The sequence below is a fragment of the Coturnix japonica genome, chromosome 27, assembly GCF_001577835.2.
Source record: "Coturnix japonica isolate 7356 chromosome 27, Coturnix japonica 2.1, whole genome shotgun sequence".
Lineage (NCBI taxonomy): Eukaryota > Metazoa > Chordata > Aves > Galliformes > Phasianidae > Coturnix > Coturnix japonica.
The window spans coordinates 3,867,295-3,881,220 of record NC_029542.1 but is presented as its reverse complement, the minus strand read 5'-3'; the positions used below and the strand labels follow the sequence as shown (position 1 = coordinate 3,881,220).

At 59.9% G+C, this 13,926-nt stretch overlaps 1 protein-coding gene across 1 annotated transcript in view; it reads left to right on the top strand.

Annotated features, from left to right (window-relative positions):
• The window catches only part of NEUROD2 (neuronal differentiation 2), a 2,688-nt gene extending 1,292 nt beyond the window's left edge, over positions 1 to 1,396 (top strand). Inside the window, exon 2 of the mRNA XM_015885555.2 lies at positions 167 to 1,396. Within this exon, the coding sequence (XP_015741041.1) occupies positions 172 to 1,242 (1,071 nt within the window). The 5' untranslated portion in view covers positions 167 to 171 and the 3' untranslated portion in view covers positions 1,243 to 1,396. The remainder of the gene's footprint in view (positions 1 to 166) is intronic.
• The last annotated feature ends 12,530 nt before the right edge of the window (positions 1,397 to 13,926 follow it).

Genomic DNA, 13,926 nt, shown 5'->3' with positions numbered 1-13,926 from the left:
CCGGCGAACTCGGGCGGGGGGCGGCGGGGGTCGGCCCCGCGGCTCATTCGTTTTCGCCGCATCGGGGCCGCTCCCGGCGGCGGGGAGCGGCGGCTCCGCGCGGTGCGGTGCGGTGCGGGGCTCCGCGGTAACGCTGCGCTCTTTGCCCCCCCCCCCCCCGCTGCAGCCATCATGTTGACGCGACTTTTCAGCGAGCCCAGCCTGATCCCCGAAGTTCAGAAATTCTCCAGCTGGGCCGAGGAGTGCGAGGAGGATGCCCGCAGCGACAAGGAGGAGCGGAAGGGTAAGGGCTGCGCCCTCCCCGAGGAGCCGCCCGAGGGCTCGCTGGGGGAGAGCAAGGAGGAAGGGGAGCTAGGCGGGGACGAGGAGGAGGAGGAGGAGGAGGAGGAAGGCCTGGAGGAGGCGGAGGGCGAGCGGCCCAAGAAGCGCGGCCCCAAGAAGCGCAAGATGACCAAGGCGCGCCTGGAGCGCTCCAAGCTGCGGCGGCAGAAGGCCAACGCTCGGGAGCGCAACCGCATGCACGGCCTGAACGCGGCCCTGGACAACCTGCGCAAGGTCGTGCCCTGCTACTCCAAGACCCAAAAGCTCTCCAAAATCGAGACGCTGCGCCTGGCCAAGAACTACATCTGGGCTCTGTCCGAGATCCTGCGCTCGGGCAAACGGCCCGACCTGGTCTCCTACGTGCAGACTCTGTGCAAGGGGCTCTCGCAGCCCACCACCAACCTGGTGGCCGGTTGCCTGCAGCTCAACTCCCGCAACTTCCTGACGGAGCAGGGCCAGGAGGGCGGCCGCTACCACGGCCCCAACGCGTCGTTCGCCGTGCACCCCTACCCCTACCCCTGCTCGCGGTTGGCCGCTGCTCAGTGCCCCCCGCCCGCCGGGCCGGGCTCGCACGGGCTGAGGACACACAGCTACTGCGCGACCGCTTACGAGAGCCTCTACGGCAACGCGTCCCCCGATTACAACAGCTCGGAGTACGACGGTGGGCTCAGCCCCCCGCTGTGCATTAACGGCAACTTCTCCCTCAAGCAAGACTCTTCCCCCGACCACGAGAAAAGCTACCACTACTCTATGCACTACTCGGCGCTGCCCGGCTCCCGCCCCGCCGGCCACAATCTGGTCTTCGGTTCGGCGGGGGTGCGCGGGGGGGTGCACTCCGAGAACCTCTTCCCCTACGATATGCACCTCCCGCACGAGCGGGGCCCCATGTACGAGGAGCTCAACGCCTTCTTCCACAACTGACCCCCCCCAACCCCGGGGCTCCGCCGTGGGCTTTGGTGCAATAGTGGGACCCGGCCCGGCAGCGGGTCCTGAGCCCCTTGGGGACAAAGTGCTTTTTTTTGGACCATTTTCCCCCTTTTCGGACGATTATTCCCCCCCCCCTCATCCCCTTCTCTGCCCCCTTTTATTTATTTCAGATCATTTTTTCCTTTCTTTTTCCCCTTTTTGACTCCCCCCCACCCCCGGTTCCTCCTTTTTACTATTTTTATTCTTTATCCAATTTGCCTTTCTTTCTTTTTAATTATTATCATTTACCCCCTCCCTTTACCCCCCTTTCCCCCCCCCCCCCCCCCGGGGGCGGTGACCAGGAACGCACGCAGCCCTTCATGGGGCTCTGGTTCAAACCGCGTCGTTTCTTATTTATTTCGTTTCTTATTTCACCCCCCTCCAACCATCACCGCATCCCCTCCTCCCTATTTCTCCACCCCTCACCGTTTTGGGCCGTTTCCCCCCCCCCCTCCCAACCCACCTCCGCCGCCGTGAGCCCCCCCGAGCGTTGGACACCCCCGTGGGAGCGAGAGGAGAAACGCGTTACGGCGCGGAACGAAACTTTCCGAAGCAATAAAGAGGCGAAACGGAGATTCCAATATTTCTATCTATGCAAGCAGGCCCGGCCCGGCGGACGCTCACAGATGCACTTTGCTTTGGGGGGGTCCGGCCCGGCCCCGATCCCGCCCCCCCCTCCTTTCCTTCCCCTCTTTCAACCCCTCGGTGCCCGGAGTTTTCTCTCTTAGGGCGTTGAGTGGTGTCATGACGTTTTTTTTACCTGCTTAAGATCTCTTAGAAACAAAAACAGGGGAAAAAAAAAAGAGAACAAAAAATTCATGAAATGGAAAAAAAAAAAAATAAGAAACGAACACAAAGAGGAAAAAAAAAAAAAAAAAAATAAAGAGAGAAAAAGGAAAAAGAAAGAGAGAAAAAAAAGGCTGCAGAACCGGCCCCGGTTTTACCGAGCTGGAGGAGCCGGGTGAGGAGCGGGGCAGCCCGCAGCTCTGCCAGAGGGAGCGGCGGGGATGGGGGGGATGCGGAGGGGCTGAACGGCACCGGGTCGGAGCTGCGGCCGGTTGGATGGATGGATGGATGGAGCCCTTCGGTCGGGAGCTGCTGTGGAAGCGCAGAGCTGAGGTTGTTCGTGATGCTGCCCGGATCAACGTGGAGGAAACAAACGGCGTTTTGTAGAGAGCGGGGAAGGAGGAGAACGATGGAAAAACGCTGCAGAAAAAAAATAATAATAACAAAAAACGGGGAAAAAAAAACCCCAAAACTTTTGCAAAAAAAAGAAAGAAAAAAAACCAGAAAAAAACATAAAAATTTTCAAAAAAAGAGGAAAAAAAAAACATAAAGAAAGAAACAAACTTAAAACAAAAAAAACAAACCGTTGTAGCAAATGGGACCCGCCTGTCCGACACCAGAAGTGCTTTCGTGTTTCTGTTCCGTTTCATTTCGATGAATAAATATCTCTGGCCAACGATATGCAACAGCCCCCCCAGCTCCCGACCCCCCCCCGCCGCACCGCGGACATCGCTCGGGGAGCGGAGCCGGGGGGTCCCGGCACCACCTCTGCATGCACCGCCCCCCGGAGCCCCCCGCCCGGCCCGCTCGGTTCTGTAATTACCGAGCGGCCTTAAAACGGCGATTAATAAATATTCAATGTTGACTCCGCCGCCTTCGCCCCTTTCCTTCCGACCGGGGGGCAGCGGCACGGTCTCCCCCCCTTATCCCCCCTCTCCGTCCCGGTGCCGCTCCGGTTCCGCCGCTCGTTCCGTCGTTCCGCCGTTCCCGGTGCCGAAGTGCGCGGCCCGCGGTGTGGAGGAGCTGATATAACGCTGCTCTGCCCCACGGGTGTCCCCCCCGGGACCGGGAGGCGGCGTGTCCCCCCACCCACCTCCCTCCGTACCAATGAGGGCACCGGGAACCGGAGCTCGGTACCGGTTCGGGCGCGGCGCCGCTCTGCTCCCCGGGGGACGGCGGCTCTGGGACCGGCCTCGCTCCGCCGGGTCGGGGCTGGCACCGCTCCGAGGGACCGAAACCGGAAGGTCGGTGGCGGACAAGGTGCCCGCAGGGTCGACCCGGAACCCGGGATCCGGTACCGGTCCGTTCGGTTCGCGGCGCGGTGCCACGTGCCCGTTGCGGAGCTGTCCACCGCCGTGGTGCTGAACGGGCTCCGTGCCCGTCCGCATCCCGCTGCCAACAGCCGCCGGTCCATTTCCCATCCCCGATACCGGGACTCAGCTCCAGCCCGTCCCGACGGGCTCCGGGCAGGGCCGAGGAATGGGCTCTCGACTCCGGGCCCCACGGAGTCGCTGTGCTGGAATGGATCTCCCGGGTTCCTCGGTGGAAAACACGCGTGTTGGCGGCGTGGGCAGAGTGCCCGCACCCCCGGGATTAGGGGAAAACCTGGCAAGTTCGGGACCTGCGGTTCGCTGGCAGCGGCCCGACGGGAACCGGATCCGCTCCTGCCCCAAAGAACCGGACCCGTCCCCACCGAGCAGCCGCTGCCCGCAGCTCCCCACAGACGGACGAAGCCTCTTCCGACGGCTCCCGCCCGTCTTCGGGGAAGGGAACGTTTTCCACGGGGGAAAAGCCCCGGGACACGCCGGGCGGTGCTGTCGGGGCCGGGGGACTCTGTGCGGTGCGGCCGGGACGGGCTCGAACGGCTCCGTTCGGGTGTTGCCGTTTATCTTTTAATTCCCGGGATTTCTGTTTGCCGGTGACACGCGGAGATGCGGGATCTCTCCCGGTTGCTCGGGCGCGGAGCGGCCCCGCAATGCGGCCCCGCACGGAGCGAGGTGCGGAGCCCACGGCAGCTCCCCGTGCTCGGCTCCCGTGTAAATCTCGCTCCGGCGCACGGGCGAGGTGCGAGGTTTCGTTGCACGACTCCGGTGCAAAGCTTCAGTGCCCGGCCCCGTGCCCGTCTCCACCGGAGCGAGCCGGGAGCAGCCACGGATCCGTGAGACCACGGGGCTAAAGCCGCTCCGAGGGCCGGTGCGGGGCTCACCGGTAACACGCACCATTGAGGACCGGGAGAGCACAACGAGTTTGTTTCTATCGTGCTCAGCCCGGCTTCCTCCGGGCAGGACCAGGATAGGGGTGACTGCCCCCTCCCCTCCTCCGAGCCTCGCTCCGACCCGTCCCGGTGCCCCGATGTCCCGGTGCCCCCCGCCAGCCCTGCCCGACCCTTCGGAGCGCAGCGGGGGTGCGAGGGCAGAGCCAGCTCCGATCGCCGCTGCCACCGGCGAGTGCCAGCCGAGGGGGGGGGAAGGAGGAGTCATTGCTTCAGTTTAAATTTCATGGCATCTGTTCATTATTATACAGTGCGGATTTTTATATGGACAGCTAAATTAAAGACAGATTTCTGCCAAAATTGCAGATACCATAAAAAACTGATGCTGCCGGCGCTGGGAGCCCGCCGAGCTGCGGAGCCGGGACCGCCGCCGCCATCGGGCCCGTCCCGACGGCCCGAACCGCTCCCGGGTCCCCGAGGGGCCGAGGGGGGCTGCGGCGGCCCCGTCTGCTCGGGGCGGCCCCGGGTTCTCCGGTGTCCCCCGAGCGGCCACCGGGGCGGGTCGGGCTGGCAACGAGCCCCGGTGCACCGGGGGCTGCCGAGCCGCCCCCTCCCCCAGCGCGGCCTGCCAGGATTCATCGGCGAGGAGTTAAAACAAGGACATCTGTGCCTGGAATCGTTGCGAAGCTCCAAACCTGCCAATGCCTGCTGGCACGGCCCGCCGAGCAAATGCCTGGTACTCCGGAATGCTGCACAGCCTGGCAGCCCCGACGGAAAAACCCGGCACGGCTCCGTCCCGAGCGTGTCCCCTCCGTCCCCCCGGCCCCTTCACGGCACCCCATCGGGTCCCCTCCTCGTATCCCCAGAGAGGACTCCGTGTCCCCGTGGGAAAGGGCACGTAGATGTGTGATGGAGCAGAGAGAAGCGTGGACCAGCCGAGATGGGGCAGCAGCCAGGGGTCTGCAAAAGGGACCCCTCCCACCCGGCACTCCCAGGCTTTGGGGGTAGGAAGGAGGCTCAGCCCCACAGGAGCTCGGATCCAGCAGGAGCGGGGCCAGCACTGGCCAGGAGCAGTGAGAGCAGGTGGTGCCCACCTGAGCACTCTGCATGGCCGTGGGGAACCTTCTTCCCTTCCCTTCCCTTCCCTTCCCTTCCCTTCCCTTCCCTTCCCTTCCCTTTTGCCCTTCCCTTCCCTTCCCTTCCCTTTCCCTTCCTTCCTTCCCTTCCCTTTCCCTTCCCTATCCCTTATCCCTTCCCTTTCCCTTCCCTTCCCTTCCCTTCCCTTCCCTTCCCTTTCCTTCCTTTCCCTTCCCTCTTCCCTTCCCTTCCCTTCCCTTCCCTTCCCTTTCCCCTTCCCTTCCCTTCCCCTTCCCTTTCCCTAACCCCATCCCATGCCCCATCCCCTCAGCACCTCGAGATGCCCCAGCTGTGTCTATTACCCCCATCCCCACCTCAGCCCCCCAGCCCAGACCTGCACCCCATCTCCTTCCCCTCACCCCCCTCTCCATGGCAGGCGGTGGCACATTTCATATGGGAAATGTCCATTTTGTTGCTACTTAAAAGCTGATTTACGGCGGCAGCATCGCAGCCCTGCCTTGGCCTGCGTTCATCCCGTCCTCTGCCCATTTCTCTTGGCAGCTCGGCACAGCCGGGCTCACTGGAGGTCTGCAGCGGGTGGCAGCGCCCAGCCTCTCTCCTCCTGTATGTTCCTGGTGCTCACATCTGGATCCCCTTTGCCTCTATGGGCTGCTGTCAGCCAGGACACACAACTCCCCTCCATTCCTCTGTACACCCACAGCTCCTCAATGCTGGGCACGGAGCAATGGGAACAGCCCTGCAGTGCTGCAAAGCCCCGACCTGCTCTGTCCTGAATAGGGCTGTGTGTATCCACGCTGCAGGACAGACAGCAGCCACAGGGTGGGACAGACAGATGTCACACCTCAGACAGATGCTTACAGCCAAGGTCCTGCTGTCCCCATGAGCCAGGCCTGGCCTTCCCATCCATTCCTAATTCAATTTAACCCAACTATAAATCCCTTTTTAAAATATTATTATTATTATTATTTTGGTTAAATGTAATTAAAAAAAAAAAAAACCCACACCTTTAAAATCATCAAATTAACCCGGCGTCCTCTTTATTAGAGTAATTAAAGCCTTTCTCAAGTTAGAGCTGGCCGGATCGACTGGATTGTGCCGTAATCCCGGCAAAGCAAACAACTTCAGAGCAAAACTAATTACATTTAGAACAGCTGTGATAATAATCCTAATTCAACCCCATTTGGTGCCTAAAATCCCGAGATCCAGCAGAGGTGCATTAAGGGGGGGATTTGCCCTTGGGGAGGGGCTGCATGGGGACCCCTGGCTGCTCCATGGGTCGTCACCTCATTGCAGGGCTGAGGATGGGCTGCATATGGGGCACATTTCACATGTCACCCTCATCATCTGGGGGCAGAACCCCCTCCATTCAATCCCCATCTTGCTCTGGGTGTCCCAATCTCTGGGCCGAGCACCCCCCATTGCCGTGCCCTCACCCCAAAGCCCCTCACCCATCACAGCTCTCAGCTTGGCACCACGGTGGGCGGTGGCAGCCCTGACTGTGGCACGGTGCCCGGCCCCCCCTCACCCCCCCAACCTCCCCAGGGATGGGGGATCGTGCGGCCGCAGCTGGCGCGTGCAGCCATAATGGCCACGGCTGGGCTGGCACGGCGGCCCCACGCCTGCGGGCACACGGGCAGGAGCAGCTTGTGCAAGGTTTGTCCTTGACGAGTCCCTGCACGGCACAAAGCCCCGGCGCTGAGACCTGCCTGCTCATCACACCAAGACCCCTTAAAGATTGAGCACACCCCAATGGCTATAGGGGAAACCCCTCAGTGGGCATCGCTATCAGCAGCCCAAGCCACAGTGGGACCCTCCATGGGTTGTAGGGTTGGCTTCTTATGGGTGTCACCTCTCAGCAGAGGGTCAGGGCTGTGTCCCCATTGAGTGGCACAGGGCAGAGTGAGGGCGGCTGAAGGGGGGGGGGGGGACCTGGGGGAGTGTTTGTTCCAAACATCGATGGGAGCTTTTTATTAAAGTTGCCAAAAAATTTGTGTTAGCTAATGGGTTCTTAATTCTGTCTAAAATGAGAGAAGGAAAATTATGCTATTCATCTTGTATTGGTTTGAAATCACATCTGACAACTAATCGATCATACTGTGGGACATTAACTCCTTTGGATCGGGGCCCAAGCCGGCTCTCGCAGTCTCCCTCGCTCGGCTCTGGATTAATTTAACTACTTTACTGCTGGTATTTTGGCACGTGGCTCCGAGGGCTGATTCCTCTCCGGTTGGTGCTGCTGAATTATTTGCCTTTCTGCGGGTGCAGCTGGCACAGCGCTGCCTCCCCCCCCCCATCACCCACACAGCCCTTCACCCGACCTTCACCCCACAGCCCCCTATAGAGCCTGATGGGGCTGCCCTCCAGGTGTGAGCATCTGGGGGTGCCCGGGGGACAAAGGGAAGGCTGTGGGGACCTGGTTGTTGTAGTGTTGTAGGGTGTTTCTCCCTACGGAGCTTGGGCATGGACATGCAATGAGGGGTGATGGGGGTCTCTGGATCCCCCCCAGTGGACACAGAGCCACTCAGAGCAAAGCCTGGTAGACTTGGTTACCCATTAATGTGGGTGTGGCAGGGCGGGGCTGGATGTGATTGGTCAGCAGGGCGGATCCCAGCAGGGGATTGGATGGAGGCAGGAGCTCTGGATGGGGATTGGACAAGAGCTGCCCCACCCCTGGGGGTGTCTGCCTATCCAAGCAGCCAGTCACCCTCCCATCCATCTCCCTGGAGCCACCTTCATGTATGTTCATCCATCCATCCATCCCTCCATCCATCCATCCATCCATCCATCCATCCATCCATCCATCCATCCATCCATCCATCCCTCCATCCCTCCATCCCTCCATCCATCCATCCCTCCATNCCCTCATCCCTCCCTCCATCCATCCCTCCATCCATCCATCCATCCATCCATCCATCCATCCATCCATCCATCCCTCCATCCATCCATCCCTCCATCCATCCATCCATCCATCCATCCATCCATCCATCATCCATCCATCCATCCCTCCATCCATCCCTCCCTCCATCCCTCCATCCATCCATCCCTCCATCCCTCCATCCATCCCTCCCTCCCTCCATCCATCCATCCATCCATCCATCCATCCATCCCTCCATCCATCTTCAGGGTGGGCGTGGCTAACAGAAGGGGGCGTGGCTTAATGAAGGGGGCGTGGCCAATCAGGGCGTGGTCCGTGCGGATGTGGGCGTGGCCAAAGGGGGCGTGGCAAAAAGGGGGCGGAGCTAAAGACATCCAGGCACCTCCCATATGGCCAACACTGCTCTATCCCACCCCATATCCCACCCTATATCCCACCCCATATCCCGCCCCGTGCCCCATAGCAGCAGCAGAGCCCCCCCCCCACGCACAGGCCGCCTTGTTGTGTGTGTGTTTTTCTTTTTGGATAGCAGTAGAATGCGGTATGCAAATGAGATGGTTATTACCGCAATGTTCGTCAAGCTGAGCTGAGAAGACATTAATAGCCTGATGAATATGCATGCGAATTTGTTAATTAAGTTAATTATTCTGCTGAAAATGCATTCGTCTTCCAAGGACGTTTTCCCAATGATTTTTACATGCTCCACTCATCAGTCATGCTGGATTTTAGCGGAGTTCCACCAACTTAGAAGGGAAGGAGAAGGGAGAAGGAAGGGAAGAATAGGGAGCACATAGATATAGGGAACAATAGATATTGGGGAGGGGGCTGCAGGTGGGTCCCCCCCTTTATGTGCCCCCCCCCCATTGCTATGATGGCAAACTTTATTCTCTATCTCTCTCTCTCTCTTTTTTTTTTTCTTCCGGTGCCAAATTTCCAACACATTAATTAATTGTTGTAGCCAATTAACTGTAGTTGTGCAAATGAGTTTAGCACTAATTACCATGCAGTGCCGGTAATCACATCAAAAACTTGCTGAGAGAGAGATGGAGGGGAGCAGGTTGGGGTGAGCTGGGGGGGGGGGAGCAGTGAGGTGGGGGTCACCTGTCCCCATTGCAGCCCTATTTGGGCTCAGTGCTGAATGGGGTCACCCTGCTGCCCCCTGAGTGGGTGTGGGGTGGGGTGGGATGGGGCTGAGCTGCTGGGTCTGTGTGTAGGGGGCTGATTGTTGTGTGTTGTGTGTGTGCCATGCTGTGCTGAGCCATGTGCTGTGCCATGCTAGGCCATGCAGTGTGATTCCATGCCATGCCGTGCCATGCTGTGCCATCCCACACTGTGCTGATCCATGTTACCAACCCCAGCAGAACAAAGGAGGGGGATGCATGGCACCAAACACACACCATGGGCAGAGCCCCTGCAGCCACCATCACCCGCAGACCCCCAGCCGTGCCCCCTCTGCTCACCCCATGCCCCCCCAGTGCCCTGATCCAGCACTGCCATGCACCAGGCCCATGGTGAACCCTCACGCTGCTCCTTTGGCTGCTGCCAATGCTGAGGGGCAGCCTGCAGCCCCTACCCCCCCATAGCCAGGCAGCACAGCTCGGCTGGCACCCGGCCCGGATGGAGGATTATCTGTGCCATGGATACGGGCTCCTTGGGGACAACGTGCTGCCCGGCTGGGGCTGCGGGTGGCACAGCATGGCACGGCACAGCACAGGGTGGCACTGCACGGCATCATGGCACCGCATGGAGCAGCCCCATATGGCTCATGGTATCACACCACAAGGGCTGTCTCCCCCCCCCCCCATATCCACCTCCCCTGACCCATCCCTGTCCCCATCCCATGGCACCGTCCCAGCCTGGAAGGCAGAGAGTTAATGTGAGGGGACTGTGTGCTATAAATTTTGCATCCGAGTGTGGGGAGCTGGGGTGTGTGTATGGGGGGGGGGGCTGGGAAGGAGCCAGTGGGCTGTCTCTAGGTAACAATAAACACCACGAGCACGGAGCAGCTGTTACACTTACTCTCTCTGCATCACAATGCCGAAATAACGCTAATAAACCCACCATGCGCGCGCATCCGCAAAGCACGGGCCTGGGGGAGAAGGAGATGGGGTGGGTGTGGATGGAGGGAGGGATGGATGGATGGATGGATGGATGGAGGGATGGATTGAAGGATGGATGGATGGATGGAGGGAGGGATGGATGGATGGATGGATGGATGGAGGGAGGGATGGATGGAGGGAGGGATGGATGGATGGATGGATGGATGGATGGATGGATGGATGGATGGATGGATGGATGGATGGATGGATGGATGGATGGATGGACGGGCAGACGGACGGACAGACAGCAGGCAGGGCTGAGTCCCCCCAAAGCCTCCCCTTGTGGACTGGAAGTGGTTGCAGCCATAGGAAGGTGCCCAGCACCAGTGCACCCTGCAGCCATGGGGACATCGTGGCCATGGGTTCCCTGCAGGCAGCCACCAGGCTCTGCTGTCCCCAGCATCAGGCTGCAGGTGCTGGGATGCTGCAACAAAGCCCCCGTTCTCTATGCAGCTGGAGGTGTCCCAGTGCTGCATGTCCCCCCTCCATGCCGTGCCGGGTCCCTCCATGACACGCACAGGGCGGTGGTGGCAGCGCTGCAGTTTGCATTCCAGCGCAGGAGGCAGCTGTGCCGCAACCCCGGCCCGGCCCCCCCAGCGGCACTAAATATTAATGCCTGCCCTACATTGCACGGCGGCACCTGCCGCGGGCGACCGCCAGCCCATAGCCCACCCTCCCCCCAGCCCTTACTGGCCGGGCAGCTGCCCCGACCCCCCCAGGGGCTGCGCCAGAAGGTGTGTGTGTGTTGGGGGGGGGATGTGGTGGTGCCAGCTGTGCCCATCGCTTGGGCAGGGAGGAACAAAGCGAGGGCGGGGGGCAGGTGGGGGCAGCGGGGCACGGAGAGCAGCCAGGAGCCCCCCCAAGGCCTGGGGGTCACAGGAGGCTTTAACCCCCCCCCCACCATTAAGCCACAGCTGAGGCCGTGCAGCTCATCGCACTGGTGCCAGGAGGCGGCGGGATGGGGGCCGCGCTCCCCCCTGGTCCTGGGCAGAAGCCAAAAGTCCAGAGCCGAAAAGTGGAGGTGATTGATGGCAGCGTTTGCCGGGTAAGAGCACCCCGCGGTCCAATCCTCCCACCTTCCCCAATTCCTCCCCTGTCCCTATTCAGAGATCATGTTGTCTCATGTTGGTCCCAAAGGCACCATTAATTAAAAATACATCCAATTAAATGGCAGGTGAAAGCGTGCGGGCTCGGGCCCTCCCCTCCCCCTCGGCTCAGCTGTGCGGCTTTATGGGGGGGGGTCTGAGGGGGGGGAACAGGGCAGGGGCCCCAATGTCCCCAAAGCCACCGGCTGTGCCCCATTTGTGGGGGGGGGATGGAGGGAGGGCGGGGATGGGAGCAGCCCCGGTGCCATGGGGGGATATGGGGGGACATAGGGATCCATAGGACCGGGGGGGGGGTTACGGAGATGTGGCAGCTCGTGGTCGGACCCATCACGTTGGTGGCCGTGGGGACAGCGACATCTGGTGACGGCCACGCGGGACACGCACACCCGTGGGGCACACGAGTGGCTTTGTGCGGGCTCACACGTGGATGTGCAATAAGCACAACCATGTAGGACTCACATACACACACATACACACACATATACACACATATACACACACATATACACACATACACGTACAGCCCCGGCCGTGCCACGGCCCCAGAGCTGGAGATTTACAGCCCGGAGCCATTTGGCACCGCAGCAGCTGCAGCGAGGGAAGTTCGATGGAAAAAAGGAATTAAATGGAAGGAAACGCTCTGGTCACCTTGGGCACGGCCGGGGGGGGGGCAGGAGCTGCCGTTTAACGCCGGGCTTCGGGCTGCAAAATAGACCGGGGGTCCTTAAGGGAAGTGGGCACGACGTGAGGGTCGTTAAGGCTTTACTATGGGAGCATCCTTATGCTGTGTCCGGGTGATGAGGGTGGAAGGATGGATAGGATGGATATAGGATGGATATGGGATGGATATGGGATGGATATGGGATGGATATGGGATGGATATGGGATGGATATGGGATGGATATGGGATGGATATGGGATGGATATAGGATGGATACCCCCTCCCAGTGTGATCCTGCTTGTGAATGGAGGGGCAGCCCGTCCGGTGGAGCGCTGGCATTTCGCTCCGCTGCTCCCCGCCCCCCAAGGCAAGAGACGGCGACTGCAGGCCTCCCCGCCCCCCGCCATCTGCACCGGATAGTATCTTTAAGATCGTGTCAGCGGCGGAGATGCTAAACCGGTCGTGAGTAGGGAGCGGGGGCTGGAGGGGAGATGGGTCGGCGGGCTGGGGGGGGGGGGGAAAGGCGGGGAAGGCACGGGCACAGCACGTGGAGCCATAGGGCACAGGGACACCCCCTGGGTGGGGGGGTCCAAGTCCTGAGCCCCCATTGCTGCACGTCAAATCCACTCGAGCACAGGGTCATTGGGCGCACCACAGCAGCATGATAGCCCCCCCAGGGCAGCCATTCACCCCATATCGGCCACCCGGAAGGAGTGTGGAGAGGGAGAACCCATGGGGATTCATGGGGGGGGTCTCAGTGCACACACAGCACAGCCAGGCTTGGGGAATAAGGAGGGGCCAGCCCTGCCCCATTAGCAAATAATTGCGGGGGGGGAACACAGGAGCACAGCAATGCAGGGTGATGGAGAAACAGGCCCATGCAGGAACAGGAGTGAATTAACTCCTGTTAATCTCCACTTTCCATTCTTATAAACTGAAAAAGGTGTTAAAAATAAATAATAATAAAAAAAAAGCAATGGTTGGGTTTTGTCATCGTTGTCGATTTTAATATATTACAAAATATCTGTACAGAACAAAGGTACAACCCCAAAGAAAAAAGGCGCCGTGTTCTCCAAATGAAGGTGGGCGGCACATTGCCCCCCATCACCCCCCCCCAGCCTCTGCAGACCACTCAGCCTATGAAACTCATCATCCTCCCCCCCCCAAGCTCAGAAATCCTTTTGTCTTCTTTGTACGGAGCCCCCCCTTAAAAAAAAAACCAACAAAAAACAACAAAAACAGTGAAAAATGGTAGGGATGGGGGGCGGGGGGGTGGGGGAGCAGCCTGACTGTGGTGGTGATGTGTGGGGTCCTTCTGTGTCCTGATATAGGTAGCCTTGATGGTCAGGTTGGCTGGGTGTCTATAGGGAGAAGCCCCCCCCCCCATGGGCTCTGCCCCAGCCCCATAACAAGACTTAGGGGGGAGCAGCTGATGCAGAAGGCGCTTTGCAGCCCTTGCTCAGGGCCAGGAGCCCCCCCAACCCAACCCCCCCCAAATCCATTTTGAGCTCAAAGCCCCAAATTCAGCCCTATGGGGTCACAGTGCTGCTGCTTTAAGGCTCAGCCCTCTGCAGAGCTGCCCCCCCCCATAGGGAACATTAAGCACCAGCCACCCTAAGAAGGTTCAGAGCTGCAATGGGACGGAGCAGGGAATAAAGGCAGAGCAACACCAAGGGGGCTCCAGCAGCATCGTGGTGGAAATTAAGAGATATAATATATATGAATTTAAACCAACAACAACAAAAATAAACCCCAACTCTGGAGAGGCCCCCTGCTTTATTTAGTGCACCCTGCATCACATA